At 36.7% G+C, this 15,353-nt stretch overlaps 2 protein-coding genes across 2 annotated transcripts in view; one reads left to right on the top strand and one right to left on the bottom strand.

Annotated features, from left to right (window-relative positions):
- The window catches only part of LOC111594213 (insulin-like growth factor-binding protein complex acid labile subunit), a 75,901-nt gene that overhangs the window by 41,408 nt on the left and 19,140 nt on the right, over nucleotides 1-15,353 (bottom strand). Inside the window, exons 2-3 of the mRNA XM_023307411.2 lie at nucleotides 13,845-13,892; nucleotides 4,802-4,822 (exon numbers count right to left, since the gene is read on the bottom strand). The gene's annotated coding sequence lies outside the window, so the exon portion shown is untranslated. The remainder of the gene's footprint in view (nucleotides 1-4,801; nucleotides 4,823-13,844; nucleotides 13,893-15,353) is intronic.
- On the top strand, nucleotides 3,375-4,075 carry LOC111594214 (eukaryotic translation initiation factor eIF1-like). The gene has a single exon (XM_023307413.2). The coding sequence runs from the start codon at nucleotides 3,589-3,591 to the stop codon at nucleotides 3,919-3,921; it is 333 nt and encodes a 110-aa protein (XP_023163181.1). The 5' UTR covers nucleotides 3,375-3,588; the 3' UTR covers nucleotides 3,922-4,075.

The following is a 15,353-nucleotide window of genomic DNA, read 5'->3' as shown; positions in this document are numbered from 1 at the left end:
TGTCATGCGATAAAGCTGTGCAGGTAGGTCACAAACACACACACATGACAGCACGTGATTGTATGTGTGTCTAGCTTCAATTGCCCGCTCACATGCCACAACGTTGTGTTGCTCTGGCCCAAACACTTTGGCTAAACATCCGCTGCAATGTTTTGACATTGTGGCTTACAATAAAATCGGTTTTATTTGTTTGCCCCAATGTCTGACGCACTCACAGGCAGGCACGCTGACAGACGGCGGGCGATGGCAAAAGAAATGACAGCGCCGACGAGTGCGTATGTCCATGGCATTCATTAGTTGCCCACATCACAAGTGCCGTTTATCACATGTCAACCTGCAATTTAATCTCATTATTGATTATGTCGTTCAGCTGCCTGCTGCAGCCAGCTTGTGTGTCCGCCACACATTACACATGAAGTGATTTGAAATTAAGGATTAAGTTGTCAGGCGAAATTTATTGAATCAACACAAAAATTGGAATTGAGCAAGAGACGCGCAGCACTAAAAACCTTTTAATAGCAATCAAAGTTGCATTCATAGATTTTATAGTAATCATAATTATAAAATATAGATGGATATAAGTGTTCCAAGAAGTATGAAATGGCACATGGCATTGAGTGTTAGCTTGAAATGGTTTTTATTAAATTGTTTTTGATATCTATATGCCATCAATTTGACAATAAGAAAGGGCAAGAAAAGAGAAGGAAAGAAGTCCATAGCTCTTGATATGCGAAATAAAAGACTTAAAGTCAAAGCTGTCCCAGTTGTTTGTTCTTGGTTTGAAGTTGGCTTGTTTTGCTTTAGCTGAACTGTTTTCCTTATAAACAATAAGAGCTCAGCATTTTCTCAAAATATTGATGCTTTAAGCACATTTGTACACAATTTATATACCAGTAAGAGGAAAAGTGGCAGAGAGTAAGAGGGGACAAGATGAGAAGGTCGAGTTAAAGTATAAAACAAACAGGTTGAGACTTGGCATAAGCATCAACAAAACTTGCAATTTCTCTGTGTAAAACTCTTACGAAAACTAGCAATATTATAAATATATTGTTTTTCTAATAGCTCATACTTAAGTTTTTACTAAGAATAATATAAATATTTCATTTTGTCGAAAAGCTACAAATTTTCATATAAGAATGTTTTTTTTTTTTTTGAATTACAATCGCTAAAGTCCTATTCAAATAATGAAATTTATTTTACATATCAAGCGAGCTATATGGGATAACAAATTGTGACATTATTGTTTAAAAATGATTTTGACCATTTGAGCCATAAGTTTTATGTTGTATCATAATCATAATAAGTTTAAGATTGATGTGCTATGTCCCTATATATATATATATATATGTATATATATATATATATATATAAATAATTCATAAATGTCGTGCATTTAACTTAAATTTAATCAATTTAATCGCCAGCACACAGAGAAATTCTAATTTGCTTGAGTGAAAATTAGAAATTCTTACACATGGCTCGGCAGCATATAAAATTATTTTTGGCACAATTTGCGGAGTCATAAACTTGGGCAAATAACCAAGGCAAATTGCATTGTGTAATCGTCTACGGCAGCTTTTCAGCTTTGCTCAACTCAATTTTCCATTTGCCAAACAGAATGATTGTCGAGCTCTTTAGAGGCAACAGCATTTGGCCAGGCATTATAATTATATAAAGAACTGTATGCGCTTTTGGCACACAAAAAATGAAAGAAGAGAATAATAAAAGTAAAGCCAAGTTTACCTTTTTGTTGTGCCTGTTTATGACAGCTCTCACACACACCCACACACAAAGCAAGTCTCTCTGTGTGTGTGTGCGCTCGACAAGCAACACTTGCAACTTTTACGATTTTCAAATGATGTACGTACAAATTCATAGAATTTTATATTTTACAGCGCCCAAAAGTATGCAGTGGCACATACCTGTATGTGTGTGCGAGTGTGTATGTGTACGTGTGTAACAGTTTTTAGTTGTTTAGTGTGCCATGTCCTTGTGTGTGGGTGTAATTTTTCATTATTTGCCGCACATACGCTCGCCGCGCGGTTTCCGCGACGCATTCATCATTTTTTCGGCTGCCCGACGGGTACACAGTGCTACGTATATGACATGAAATGAGTTTTATGTCCGCCATCATATAAGCAATTAAAACTGTACAGAGCATTTAATGCAAATTTGTTTTAGCTGACTGATAAATTGCCAATGTTACTTTGCCCAGCTGGATTTCGTTTCGAGTCCATCAGGCCAACGTGACAGATTCATTATCAGGCGAGGCAGCCGCAGAAAACTTTTTAATTTAGTCTGACAAAGAAAATTATAGACCGGCATCAACAGCAGCTACAGCAGGTGTGGCTATGACTATGGCAAATATATGCATGTGATTTGGCACGAAAACTTTTCTTCTTTTTTTTTTGTTGCCTATTTTTGTGCGCACTCACTCACACTAAATGCAAATTTTGTAATTTGATTTTGTGCTTGCGCAGCTACCTTTGGTTTCCTCTCCCGCTATTGTTTTTTCTATTTCTTTTTACTTTTACGCCGTTGCCATAAAATGCGCATCAATACGCAACATTTAGGCATGGCATACTCTACAACATTTAGGCATGGCATACTCCTAACAAGAGAGAGTGCTTTGTCTAGCAGAAAGTTGTATCTCAGCTGGAAACAATTTGCTGTACATAATGTATATAGCTACAAAGAAAAGCTATATAAACTGAGTTTTAGGCCTCAAAACTTTGCAAAATCAAATTTTCAAGCGAACTTTTTCTAGCCAAACTTATTTACTCTGCAGCAATTTCTCAGCTGCCGAGAAAGCGTATTACTCAGTCGTTACTTTCTACTGCGTGCCTGTTTAACATCTTTTTCGCTTGCTTTTTTGCAACCGCAGAAAATTAATCAAGCAAAAAACATATTTTGTTACGCAACAGCGCCAAAAGCGCACAATGCTTGGAATGCCCCTTGCTATAATTTCGAAATTGAATTTATGTTTTTCTTACAGCTCACACAATAAGCAAAGAGAACGAGCAGAGCAACAGCAGGCAGCACTTATCGAATTTGATGTAGTCATAAAAGAAGTCCGCTCAATTTCATAAATTGAATAATAATTGCACTTAAAGTGCCCGTGGCGTTGGGGTTGGGGCCAAAAGAAATCTGTCCAGCTTATTAGCTTTAATTAGCGCTGCGAAAATAGGGCGGAAAACTGCGAAAGCTGCGCACTAATTTGCCAGACTTCATTAGTTTTCATTGGATCGCAACGACAAACGGGCCAGAGCTGAGTAGGCCGGGTGGTTGCCATCGAAAATCGAAACTCAATTAAATTGTTTGGGGCATCGAGGTTTATTTAAGTCATAGCAGGTTTAGATAATGTTATCTGTAGTTCAGTGCTCCATTTAAATATTTTGGTTGCCATACAAAAAACAATAGTCATAAAATTCCGATATACAGGCTAACAAAATATATAAAAAAAAAGAGAAAAAATTAAATCGTTCCGAAAAGTCAATATAAAAGAAAAAACCCAAAAAAAAAGTTATTCATTTCGTCAGCATCCTTTGACACTTATTCGCAGTCGTCGACTTCTGCACAGCTCTTCGCATGTCCATTCAGAATCTAAACTCGCGCGATCCTTTCGCCGATGCCATCAAGGGACCAGATGACGACATTCAGGACGGCCTTGTCCACATACGAATCCAGCAGCGCAACGGACGCAAAACTCTAACTACAGTACAGGGTCTGTCAGCCGAATACGATCTGAAGAAAATCGTACGCTCGTGCAAAAAGGAATTCGCATGCAACGGCACCGTCATTGAGCATCCCGAATACGGCGAAGTACTCCAACTGCAGGGTGATCAGCGCGAGAACATTTGCCAGTGGCTGACCAAGGTGGGACTGGCCAAGGCCGATCGCCTCAAGGTGCATGGATTCTGAGCGCACTGCGCTGACCGAGGCAATCGAGATCAAATCAATGGGATTGTATAAACAAAATCAAAGCAAAAAACAGACACAGGAAGACACGGAGTTTAAAATGCCTCATTTTTAGTTAACTATCTGATTAAAAGTTTCACAGTTCTGCAGTGCAAAAGTACTCCTGATTTTATTTAAACTGGATTAGAAGTTGAATATTTTATTATTTTTGCATATTTTTAGTTGGCTTTATGATGGATTTGTGTTGGCAAGTCAATGATGAATTAATGCAATTTATCTTTAATTTTTTTTTTTTTTTTTGATAATTCAGCTATCACAGTGACCATAGTGATATATCATTTAATAACTGCATGTCAGTTTAAGTTATATTATTTAACTGCTGAGAGGTTAATGTGCCTTGCCATTTATTAATAAATTAGCATTTAAATACTTAATGTGTAAAAATATTGAAAATATTGTGAAATTATAGCAATTATTGAGGCAGAGCCAGCAAAGTGAATTAACTCACACTCTAGCAGCAGTTGCTATCAGAACACGTCACATATAGCATCAAGTCACAATTGATTAGAAATTCCCTAAATAACAGCTACAAGACGTTATATTGATTCCAGCTTAATTTGAAAGCTGCTTTCAAGTTATTCAAACATTTCATAAGCATAAAATAGGCCGTAGAAGTGGCAGAAGCTACTTTTTTACTGCTGATATTTGCTCAACTTAAGCTCTAATTAATTAAAATATAATTAGCTCTCTAGCATATTCAATATAGTCCAATTAAGCTTAAGATATTTTCTCATTCATGTCAGAAATATTATTAATTAATCTTACATCAAATAGCCTCTCATTAAGCTTGTCTTAGTCATAAAAACTTTCTGCCTTTACTTACCTTTGCTATGGTGACCCAAGTCTGCAAAAAGAGGCAAAAAAATTATTCATTAGCGACATAATTAATTTCATATGAGAAAAGTTTAGTCAAACTTAAAAGTTAACCACATCTAAGCACACACGCCCAAGTCCGCATAAGCTGACGCCAAACAGATTCATGGCCAGTTTGTGTTTATGTCAAAGCCAAAGCCAAGAGCAAGACAGTTGGCTAAGTTTTTTTCCCCCTTTTTGGCGTCAAGTGCTAGGCGAACACCCCCTGTGCCACGCCCAGTTACCTTGACTGTGCATCAGAGATGTCGTTGCGAATGCAGAACCTGCAGCTCGGGCCAAGTAAGCTGGCTTAAAGGACAGCAAACAGTTGAAAGTGCCAAAGGGTCAGCTGCACAATTTATGAAAAATCATAACTTTCAATGGCAGAAGAGAAAGGCAAAAAAGCGGGCATAGCTGACTGCGTAATGCGCTGGAAAAGCAACGAAAAAGAGTTGCCAACAAGGCATCTTACACTTAAAACTCCTATCTAAGGGCAGTTCCTACCTGACTCTAATATGAAGCTTAATTACATAACTCATGGTATTTTAGATGAAGCTAATATGCCCATTTAAATTATTTAAATACTGCATAAAAATATGTTTGCAAAATTGTGTAGATTCTTTTCAGAATGGCGCTCTAAAAAATGTTTGTTGTGGCCGCCATTTATCATGGCAAATGCCAGAATTAGCACAGCCAACTACAACTGCTGGCTCTTAGCTGTGGGCGTGTCGTGCAGCAAGTGTGGGCGTTACTTGGGGAAATGGCTGGCATCAGATCCAAGTCGAAAATGGAGTGACACCAACTGAATCTTAAAAGCTGATGAACCTTTTAGCCCACTTCGCACAGGGGGCGTGGCGGCAGCTAGTGCAAGATTTATGTGACTTGTGCGTAGTTAAGCCATTCGAGTATTGGTGCAAAAATTGCTGAACAAAAATTGTAATTGCATTTGAATGCAAGTGCAAATGCATCAAGTATTTCATTAAAATTATATCAAGCAGACTAGCATTAGGCCAGGCCAGACCGGGCTGGGCGCGACGAGCCGTCGGACTCGGGCGTGCAAAATTCAATTATGCTGCAGCTCTCGAGACCTGCAGCGAGACTCGTGTTGCCGCTGCTGCCGAGAGTTAATCAGTTTTGCTAACTTCATTTGCGCGCCAGCATAGGAAACAGAGCAAAACTTATGCCTGTGCGAGGGCACGAGCTGCCGTCGCTGCTGCTGCTGATTCCACAACGCCTGCTCTTAAACTGAATGCCAGCCAATTTCATGCATTGCAATCATTTACAAAAGTTTCAGCTGCTGCCTCTGTTTACTACTTAGACGTGTTTCACACGCCGAATATTCAGGCTGCTGCCTAGCGCCCAAAAGCAGGCAGCACACAAAGCTCAAATTAATGCAGCTAAAGAGCTTGCGGAAGGCTGTGCAAAGAAAGTTTTGTATAACAACTTTAAGCGAATCTAAGAACATTTACCTTTATCCAATTATTTTAAGATTTAACGAGACACAAGAGTTGGCATTGAGTTACACGAAGATGTAATGCGCTTAAATTTTAATGAAATATTAGAAAAAATATATATAAAAATATATAAAAATGTATAAATAATTTAAATAATTTCCTGAAGTAAACTTTTGCAAAAATATGAATATAGCAAATATAAAAAATTAATTTAAATAATATTTTGAAAGAGGTTAGCTAGAGTCTATGTATGCAAGCTGACACAACAAAATTGATGCAATTTTAAAAAGGTATATTTCAATAGCTGTTTAAGCTATTAAATATATTTAGCTATTGAAATATGAAACAATATCAGCCATTTAACATGAATTCATTAAATAACTCTAAAATGCATGGAAATAGTTTATTACATTTAAGCAAAACTTCAGTTCAAGTTAAGAGGCACAAATTTTATGACTTCGTCATCTTATGATAAATACTCAGCAATACTTAACTTAAGTCCTTAGTTTACTTCAACAACTACTTAATGAGACATTAAGGCCAAAAGGCGAGGCTTTACTGTCGGAACACTACACATATTGAGCTGAGTCATCCGAAATGGAGCTGATGTTTGAAACACTGTGGTGGCCATTAGCGCGATGTAATGACATGGACTTAGCTTCCCATAAAACCAAAAACAACCGAATTAATAATATAATAATATAATAAATATTGTCTGCTACGACAACCTCTACACTTCTTGCATATTACTACCACAAAGCAAAACTATATTTAGTTGTATTCAACCTTGACATCGTTTTATCAGTTAAATTAAAAGAAGCCTCTGCAATTAGCAACAAATTTTGTACTGAAAAGTTTCTAATTAGCACACAAATTTACAACAAACCTCAGCTTATTGATCGAACTGAATGTTGTAAAAAATACATGCATATCTGACTTAAAATTGTTAGACAAATCAAATAAATCCATGCTCTTTGCTAAATTTACTAGCCCAAAGCAATTGCATTAAGGTCAAATGTAACACTAGACACTAGCTGCAAAGCAAACAATTATCTAGCATTTATTCAATTTGGCTATAAATCAAAGTCTACTTCAAAGGGCCAACAATTACCAAACAATTAAATTGTCACATTTAACGCCGAAGGCAAACTTGGGCGATGGACGGCTCAATGCCACAGCATACAAAAATAAAAATAAAGAAAAAATCTAAAAAGCAGCTAAGACAACCACAAAAGACCAACAAAATCAATGGACTGCTCTGGACTGTGGCCCTTTTGTCTCTATACACCTCTCCACACACCTCTCCCTCTGCCACTCTCGCCCAGCAAGTTCGCTTCCACTTCCGCTCAACTGTGCTTTCGCAGAGGAAATGGAAAAAGTGCACAACTTGAAGCATAATACGAGCAACGCTGGCCAAGCAAATTGAATAGAATTGGTAGCAATGCGCTGCCGTCAAGGCCAAATGGCCAGTAAATCGGGCACAGGACTCAACGTCTGTTTCCATTATTTATTTGCTGCAAATTAAAGCCATTGGGACGGACAGACAGACGCTCGGGCAGACGGACAGACGGACGAGGGTGCTTCATAGCAAAAGGGCGAGTTCGACCAAGTCAAGTGTCAGCATAAATGAAATTTCCCACCACAAACTTCCGGCTGGCATCGCAATGTGCTGCGGGACGGTGGTGCGCGCTGTCCTGGCAGTTGTTAACAATGCATGTGCTTTAACAGGAAAAAAAAAAACAACAACGTGAAGCAAATAGGGGCCAACTCTGAACTTTTTAGCGGTTTCACTTTCGCTACCATCGACACACTTCGCTGGCCATAAAGTGCAACACAACGTGAACATGACCGAAGGGAGCGCGAGAGACGCTCAGCTAGCAGGGGGCAACTGTTTGAGCATGTTCCAGCTCATAGAATGCGCACACAATTCAATTGCAACGTCACTTCCGCTTCCGACAGATACCCTGCACTAGGGAAATTTCCACAGAAGTTGATGCTGAATATGTTGTTAATTTAAACAAAGAAATATCTAAATTACATTTTTTATAAATATAAGTATATAATATAATGCTTTGAGTTTGAAAACTATTGATCTTAACGAAAAAATATATTTATCATTGATACCAATATTTCTAAATTATTTAAGATTTATTTCTGTTTTACATTGCTCTTCTAAATTTTATATATCATTTATCATATTAACTTTGAGTTCAGCTGTTCTTATTTAAATAACATATCAGTATTATCTTTCAAGAAATTACAGTAGCCGCATAAAAGGAATTGTCATATTTTAAAGGCAACATATAAGACACAGACATTTTTCAGATTAAAAAATAAAAATTATTATTCAAATATTTATGTAATTAAAATAAAAAACTGAAAATATATCATTTTGGCATATTTTTAAAATATAAAATAATATAATATAAAAATAAAAAATAAATTATAAAATAAATAGAAAATTTTCGAGTAAATGTCAATGTTTTATTAATAACTGAAATTTGATGAAATAAAATGAATATTTGGAAAATATATTTTCTAATATAAATTAAATACAAAATGCGTGAATAAATAAATTACATATATTAAATATTTTTTTTTTTTTAAGGAGCTACAAGCCCATGTAAACTGTTTATATATATGGAAAATAATATGTAATTAAAGCGAAGTAATAATAATAAATATATGTGAAACGTTAATATACGAAATATACATTTATTATATTTTTTTGTCTAAAATTATTAATTATTCAATTTCAAAAAAGACGATACATTTTTGTTTTAATATTTTTTTCCCCCAAAATAAGGTTGACTATTTCCTGAGAGGCTGTCAAAAACATTTAAATTTAATTGCCTAATCGTCTCGATTCAACTCTTGCAGCAACTCTCGACTTCGCTTACTCAGTGTATACAATATTCGGCCACTTCGGTCTTCAACCTTTACTCTCTTATCCAATTCGAGTGCATGGGCCGCTCTTTTGTGGCCGCACACAAATGAGCCGCATCATTTCCGATTTTTTTACGTGGCTCTTTGTTGGTTTTTGCCAATTGCGAAGGTGTGCAAGTAGTTAAATCATGCGAAGAGCGACAGAGGGGCAAGCCACAGTAGCTTAGTTGACTTACAGATAAAAAAGGCAGTCTATGCATAGCAAAAACAAAAGCAACAACAACAAGAACAACAATTTGCACAAAGTTCAAGTGAAGCGTTCATTGAAGCTGAAGCTGAATGGAAGCGAGCGAGTGCTTTTTGCTTTGGCAACTTTTTTGTTTAATGAAGTTGTTGATGTTGCGTGTTTGTGTGCGTTGCGCTTTTTTCTCTTCTCTTTTTTGTTGTTGTTGCCGCATATTGTTGCAAATGGCATTTGTCTGTTTGTCTGTCAACTTATGCGCAGCAAGTGCAGCGCAGTTGCTCACTCGAACAATTTGCCACTTAATTACTTAGCGAGCCACGAGTGGCATTAATTGTTAAAGTTCACTCAGTTCGAGTGGCCTTTGAGCTGCTGTACTTTTGGGATTATTTAAGCTGCAGCAATTGCTTTAAAAACTATTATATCAGATATTTTCAAGTGCAGCTGTAAATATTATTTAAATATAAATTTAATTAAATATTGAAAAAATTCAGATAAACTCTTTCAACTTTGTTGTTCTTGTAGATAAATTAAAATATATTAAAATTTCTAATTTTTGTGCTTTAAATAAAAAAAAATGCGTAATAAATTTCTAAAAAATAATAAGTTAATGCTTAACCACTCATATTAAATAGCTTAGCAAGTCAATTACTTTCAGTCTCTTTAAGTACTTGCTCAGTTACTCATTAGATAAAGTTTCTTACCACACTGCGTGGCATGCGCTGAGCCCTTATGCTGCGCTGCTTTGACGTCGCTGTCCGTAAAATATGCAGCACACTTTTCGTCATAAATTTTTGGCAGGCCATGAAGCCTCGCAGTTGGCAAGCGCCAAAAATCTGGCTGCTGAATTATTAAATCAAATTTAATTAAAACTGTCTAGCTAAGCAAAAGCTGTTAGTGGCTAAAGTGCTGCCGTTGCTGCTGCTGCTGCTGCTGCTGCTGCTGCTGCTGCTGATGCTGGCTTTGGCCTCGTCTAACTAATAAATCAAGAGCGCGTGTTAACGTAACTGATATGCCAAGCAGCAGCAACGAGGGCGTAGCAAGGGCTCCAAGGTAGTGCAATTCAATCTGGTAAAAGGTAAAATTTTAGCTAAGTGGTAACAAAAAAGCGTGCTTAACGTAGCGTTAAGCGAGCAGACAACAAGCCAAAAGCGAAATGTAACAATTAATGACATCAGCCACTGTAAATATGGCAACAGCAGCAGTAACTGCACCACTGGCCGTTTAAACAATGGCTAGAAGCGGTTAACAATGCCACACACTGTTGCAAATTGCAGGCTGCCATGTGTGTGTGTGTGTGTGTATGTGTGTCTGTGTTTGCTGTCGGTATTTACATGTTGTTTGTCACGCTCCCTGGCGCTTGACGTGGCAGTAAACAAACAGCAGCAACAACAGCAGTGGACACGGCAAAAGCAACTGCATAACTTTTTGGCTTGTTTTGACTAATTGACAAAGAGCTCAGCACTAGACGGTAATGCATACATATACAGACATATAAAGCCAGCGCAAATAGAGAGATATGGGACATACAAATTGGGAAGCTTTATAGCTGACATGCCAAATAGCAGCTGGCAGTTGGGCACAGAGCGAGCGAGTGAAAGTGATGGAGTGGGAGAGGGGAAGATAGTGGGAGAGAATGAAAAATAGTGAGGGAGGAAGAGAGAAAGAAAAAGAGAGAAAGATAAAGAGAGAGATCGAGTGCAAAATAAAAAATAGGAGAGAGAAAAAGAGAGATAAATCGAGCAAAAAAAGACAGAAAGAAAAAGTGAAGGAGAAATATAAAATAAAATAAATAAAAGGGGAGAAAGAAAATTGAATATAATTTATGTGTAGATGAACTCCAGTTTGATCTTAATTTATATACCCACCTCACCTCACCTCACCTGCGATCCACTACACCATTTTTATACACAGCTCTTCAAGAATAGTCTGCATGAATTTAAATAGACAAATTTGCCAATCTTTTAAAGTTAACTTGAACTTAGTTATAGTTATAGCTCTATATTTATTTATATATGTACAAGCTGATTAAATGCCAACTCCTAAGCACACGCTTGTAACTCAGTATTTAGTCTACCCGAGTATACAGTTTTGACATCTTCCTGCCTATCCTTCCTTTTATTTCTATATAATTAACTGCCAATCAATTCTTTGCTTGCTGCTGCAGCTCACCTCAGGCAGATTCATAATCAATACACCTTAAGCTACTTATTTAATTATGCCCACTCTAAAGTCTATTTCACTCAGGCTGACTTTCCAAGAAGAAGATGCTGTTATAAATCAAGTATTGTGTTGACTCAAAGAAATAAATTACTTTGCGGAAAAATCGTATTATTTTTATCAGCTTAGTCGCTCGCTCTTCATTACGCCGATTACCTGGGACGCCTCAGATACTAATCTCACTTTTATTTACTACTTCTTATTTATTAATTTGTGCAAAAATAATAAATAAATATATATCCAGTTATTGACATTTTCTATGATTCATTTTGCCAGAGATACTGTTGACAATTAAAAACTCAATCAGACTCGAGCCCTTGAAATTGCTGCCTGTCTACGTTTTAGTGCAGCTCATTCAGTTTAATAGCTGCAAACTAAATGGAAATCTCTTGACAAATAACTGTTACATAGTTTCTACGCTTTTTATGAACAAAAGTGAGGACCCGGTTTATGTCACATTTAGTATATGCACTAATTAAGTTAAAACCTTAGCATTTACCTTGTAAGGACATGCGCTGCTTGGCTGCATGGTAATAGCAAACTCTTGTTGCCCAAGGCTGTGGAGGCACATAAAACATATCATATGTCAACTACAGCACTCTCACTCATTAAGCTCTTAACCTCGTTTGAGGCACACACACACGCACAGAGAAGGATGTGGCACAGGCAGGATATACGAACTGCTAGTGAGCGCTTTATTACCAATGTCGACACGGTTTGGGCCAACAACGGCAAAGCTGTCGTTGCTTTTGTTTGTGCTGCAAGTTCAATGAGTTTTCCACTCACACACACGCGCACACCATTTCCTTTTGGAAAATTATGTATGTGTTGCAATCGCGGAATTTTTCTTCTCTGCTTTTTGTTTTGGGCTGCCTTTCAATTATTTTAACTGCCTTTTGCTCAAGTTCTTTACATTTCCTTGACTTGAATGTATGAAATCAAATTAATTAAGCTGGCGAGCACACACAGATATAAATATATATATATATATTTGTGTGTGTGTAACTTGGGCAAGTATTCACGCCCGTTTTCTTATGCACATGCGTGAAACATTCTTTTCATAATTTATTTTGCCTCTGCCTACGCCACGGCTCGTTGCGTCTTTGGCATTCATTTTATCTGCTTCCTTTCATCATTATCAACTTCATCAGTTAGGCAAGCAGGCCAGCCAGCTAGCCAACTCCTTTGGCTGCTGCACCGTAGTTTATTTCCAGTGGCATACTTATGTGCATATGTCTCCTGGTGTTATGTATGGGCGCGCTCATAATTTGATTTCTCCTACACAACTCTGATTAAGGATATCAGCACACACACACACATGTGTACAGTTCGGATTGCTGGCCTGCAGCTGTTTTGTGCTCTTTCGTATTGGATTCCATATTCATTTTTATGTCTACTGCCCTTTGCCTTTGAGCCATGGTCAGCAAATGTTGTTTGCTGCTGACTAAGTAACATATATATGCCATAGGATAAATCTGCGCGTTGCATAGATATAGAAGCATTTAAATTTTTCAAAAACCATAAAAGCCAAATATTCATAAAACAATAACGCAGAGAACACACACAGCCTTTGGTTCAATAACAAGAGCTGCACACAAGCCAATGCATATTTCATGCTCATCAAATGAAAACCAGTAAAAGAAAAATAACATAAATAAATCAATCAAAGATTTCTGCAAAAAAAAAAATACAAAAAAAAGTATTTTGAAAAATGCTTTGATTGATGTTCGAGTGCCGCTGTCAAAGCAATGAAATCTGTCAGCTGAGCGGAGTCGCAGCAATATGTATATAAACAGTTAATGAAAATATAGATTTATAGATGATGGAGCAACTGAGTGATGTGCATGGGCATATGTATATATGCTGCTATTTATATTTTTATATATATTTATATTTACATATAAATATAGATTTCTTTTGCAATAAGTAGTTTTGCCTTGATGAAATATTTTTAGACTTTCAGAGATGAAAGTGGCTAAAGTTTTTCTTTGGATTAAGGGAAAACTGTTATTAAGTTAAGAATCAATTGCTACTTTTTGCTATTTAGTGTGTCTATATCCAATCAATTTGCCTTAAACGAGTCAGGGATTAGCTCTGCGTGCTGCTTACTATGCTTCATAGACATAGACATTCACTTATCTCCCATGAACAATCATCGCTTTAAATCTGTTGCACAGACAGAGACCAGTTTGCTTGACTATTGTGTGACTTACCTATTTATAGAATATATTTTGGCCACAAGCTACTTGTTACGTTTATAGCTGCAATGATAAGAATTGGTGTTCAAAATACATTAATTAAGTTTAATTAGGATCTGGGCTGTTAACGAAAACTTAATCATAAAAACTTGCACAGCTAATTAAACAAGCAGCAATTCAATTAATTAGGAAGTTTAGGGGCAAGCCGCAGACAAAGCCAAAGCCAAGACCTGTGTCACCAGTGTGCACAGGTGTGCTAATAAACTCTTATACACACGTACACACACAGAGACAAATAGAAAGACAGCGACTGGCAGCTAAGCCACAAAATCAGAAATGTTAATTAAAATCACTGTGCGCTGAGCCCAAGCGTCGGGCATATTAAACAGGAAGGAAATCAGCTGGGAATGAAAACCGTTCGCCACAACCAAGGTGAGAGCAAAGGGAATGTGTGTTCATGTAGCTTATTTTGTACCACGAACGCTGAGTAAATTAATTTGACTCTAAATTATGACACTGCCAGCAAAGCTAAGCTAAGGGAATAGGAAGAGAGAGAAATTCGAGCAAAAAGCTATCAGTGTTCTTTGTTAAATTCATGTAACATGACCAAAGGTGTGATCTATCTATAAAAATGTGGTAACGGGTAAGCTAAAGAAGTCTACTTTGGCATAACACATCTTAAATGAAAACAGGTAGAGGATGAGCCGAATTTTAGCTATGACAGCTGACTACTATAAACAGAGTGTCCAAATAAGAGCAATGGTAAAATAAATTGCAATAGCTTAAAAATAATTGCAAATATTATATTATTTATATTTTTTTATTGAAACTGCATATATGTCATTATTTAAAACGTGATGTCTCAGAGAAAATAATAGAGGGCTTCGTTCGATGACAGAGAGAATGCCATAAAGTGGTTTGAATCTTATTGCATTTTTTGGCATACTTCCACACATTTGATATACATAGAACAATTGTCAATCAAATGGCAAAGCCTCTCAAATTATTGTACAGCTCAATGTTTTGATTAACATAATTAACTGCTGAAATCTAGCTATGGGAGAAGGTATCACGCTTGCTCGGTCGCTCTACACTTTAAAGAGAAATCTAGTTTAGCTTAAGCTAGTTGCCAAAATTAGCCTAGTTTATTTAACCATAAATAAAGTGAGCGGCATTATTCATGAACTATTCAGCACATAAGAGAAAATAAAAAATTAATATTTAAAATTGCCAGAACGCTGCGCTCAGCTCGCCTCGGTAACACTCAAAACAGGCGGCATTCGTCTTTAATGAGCTACTAAATAAATAACCCTTAAATAATAACTGGCTTTATCAAAGCAGCAGTAATTTCCGTTACCTGCACGTTTTTTTAAATATTTTCAGCATTCTTTTTGTGTTGGTTAAAATAATTTGAAATTTCCCGCAGCAAAATTGAATTTCTAGAGTTGCAGCTGCTTAGCAGGCGGCCAGCAGCAGCAATAATAAATGTGGGAAGTTGAACAAAAAAATGAAGAACTGAAATGG

This window comes from Drosophila hydei, unplaced genomic scaffold (genome assembly GCF_003285905.1).
Source record: "Drosophila hydei strain 15085-1641.00,03,60 unplaced genomic scaffold, DhydRS2 tig00008114-arrow-pilon, whole genome shotgun sequence".
NCBI lineage: Eukaryota > Metazoa > Arthropoda > Insecta > Diptera > Drosophilidae > Drosophila > Drosophila hydei.
This window is presented reverse-complemented; position numbering and strand designations above follow the sequence as displayed.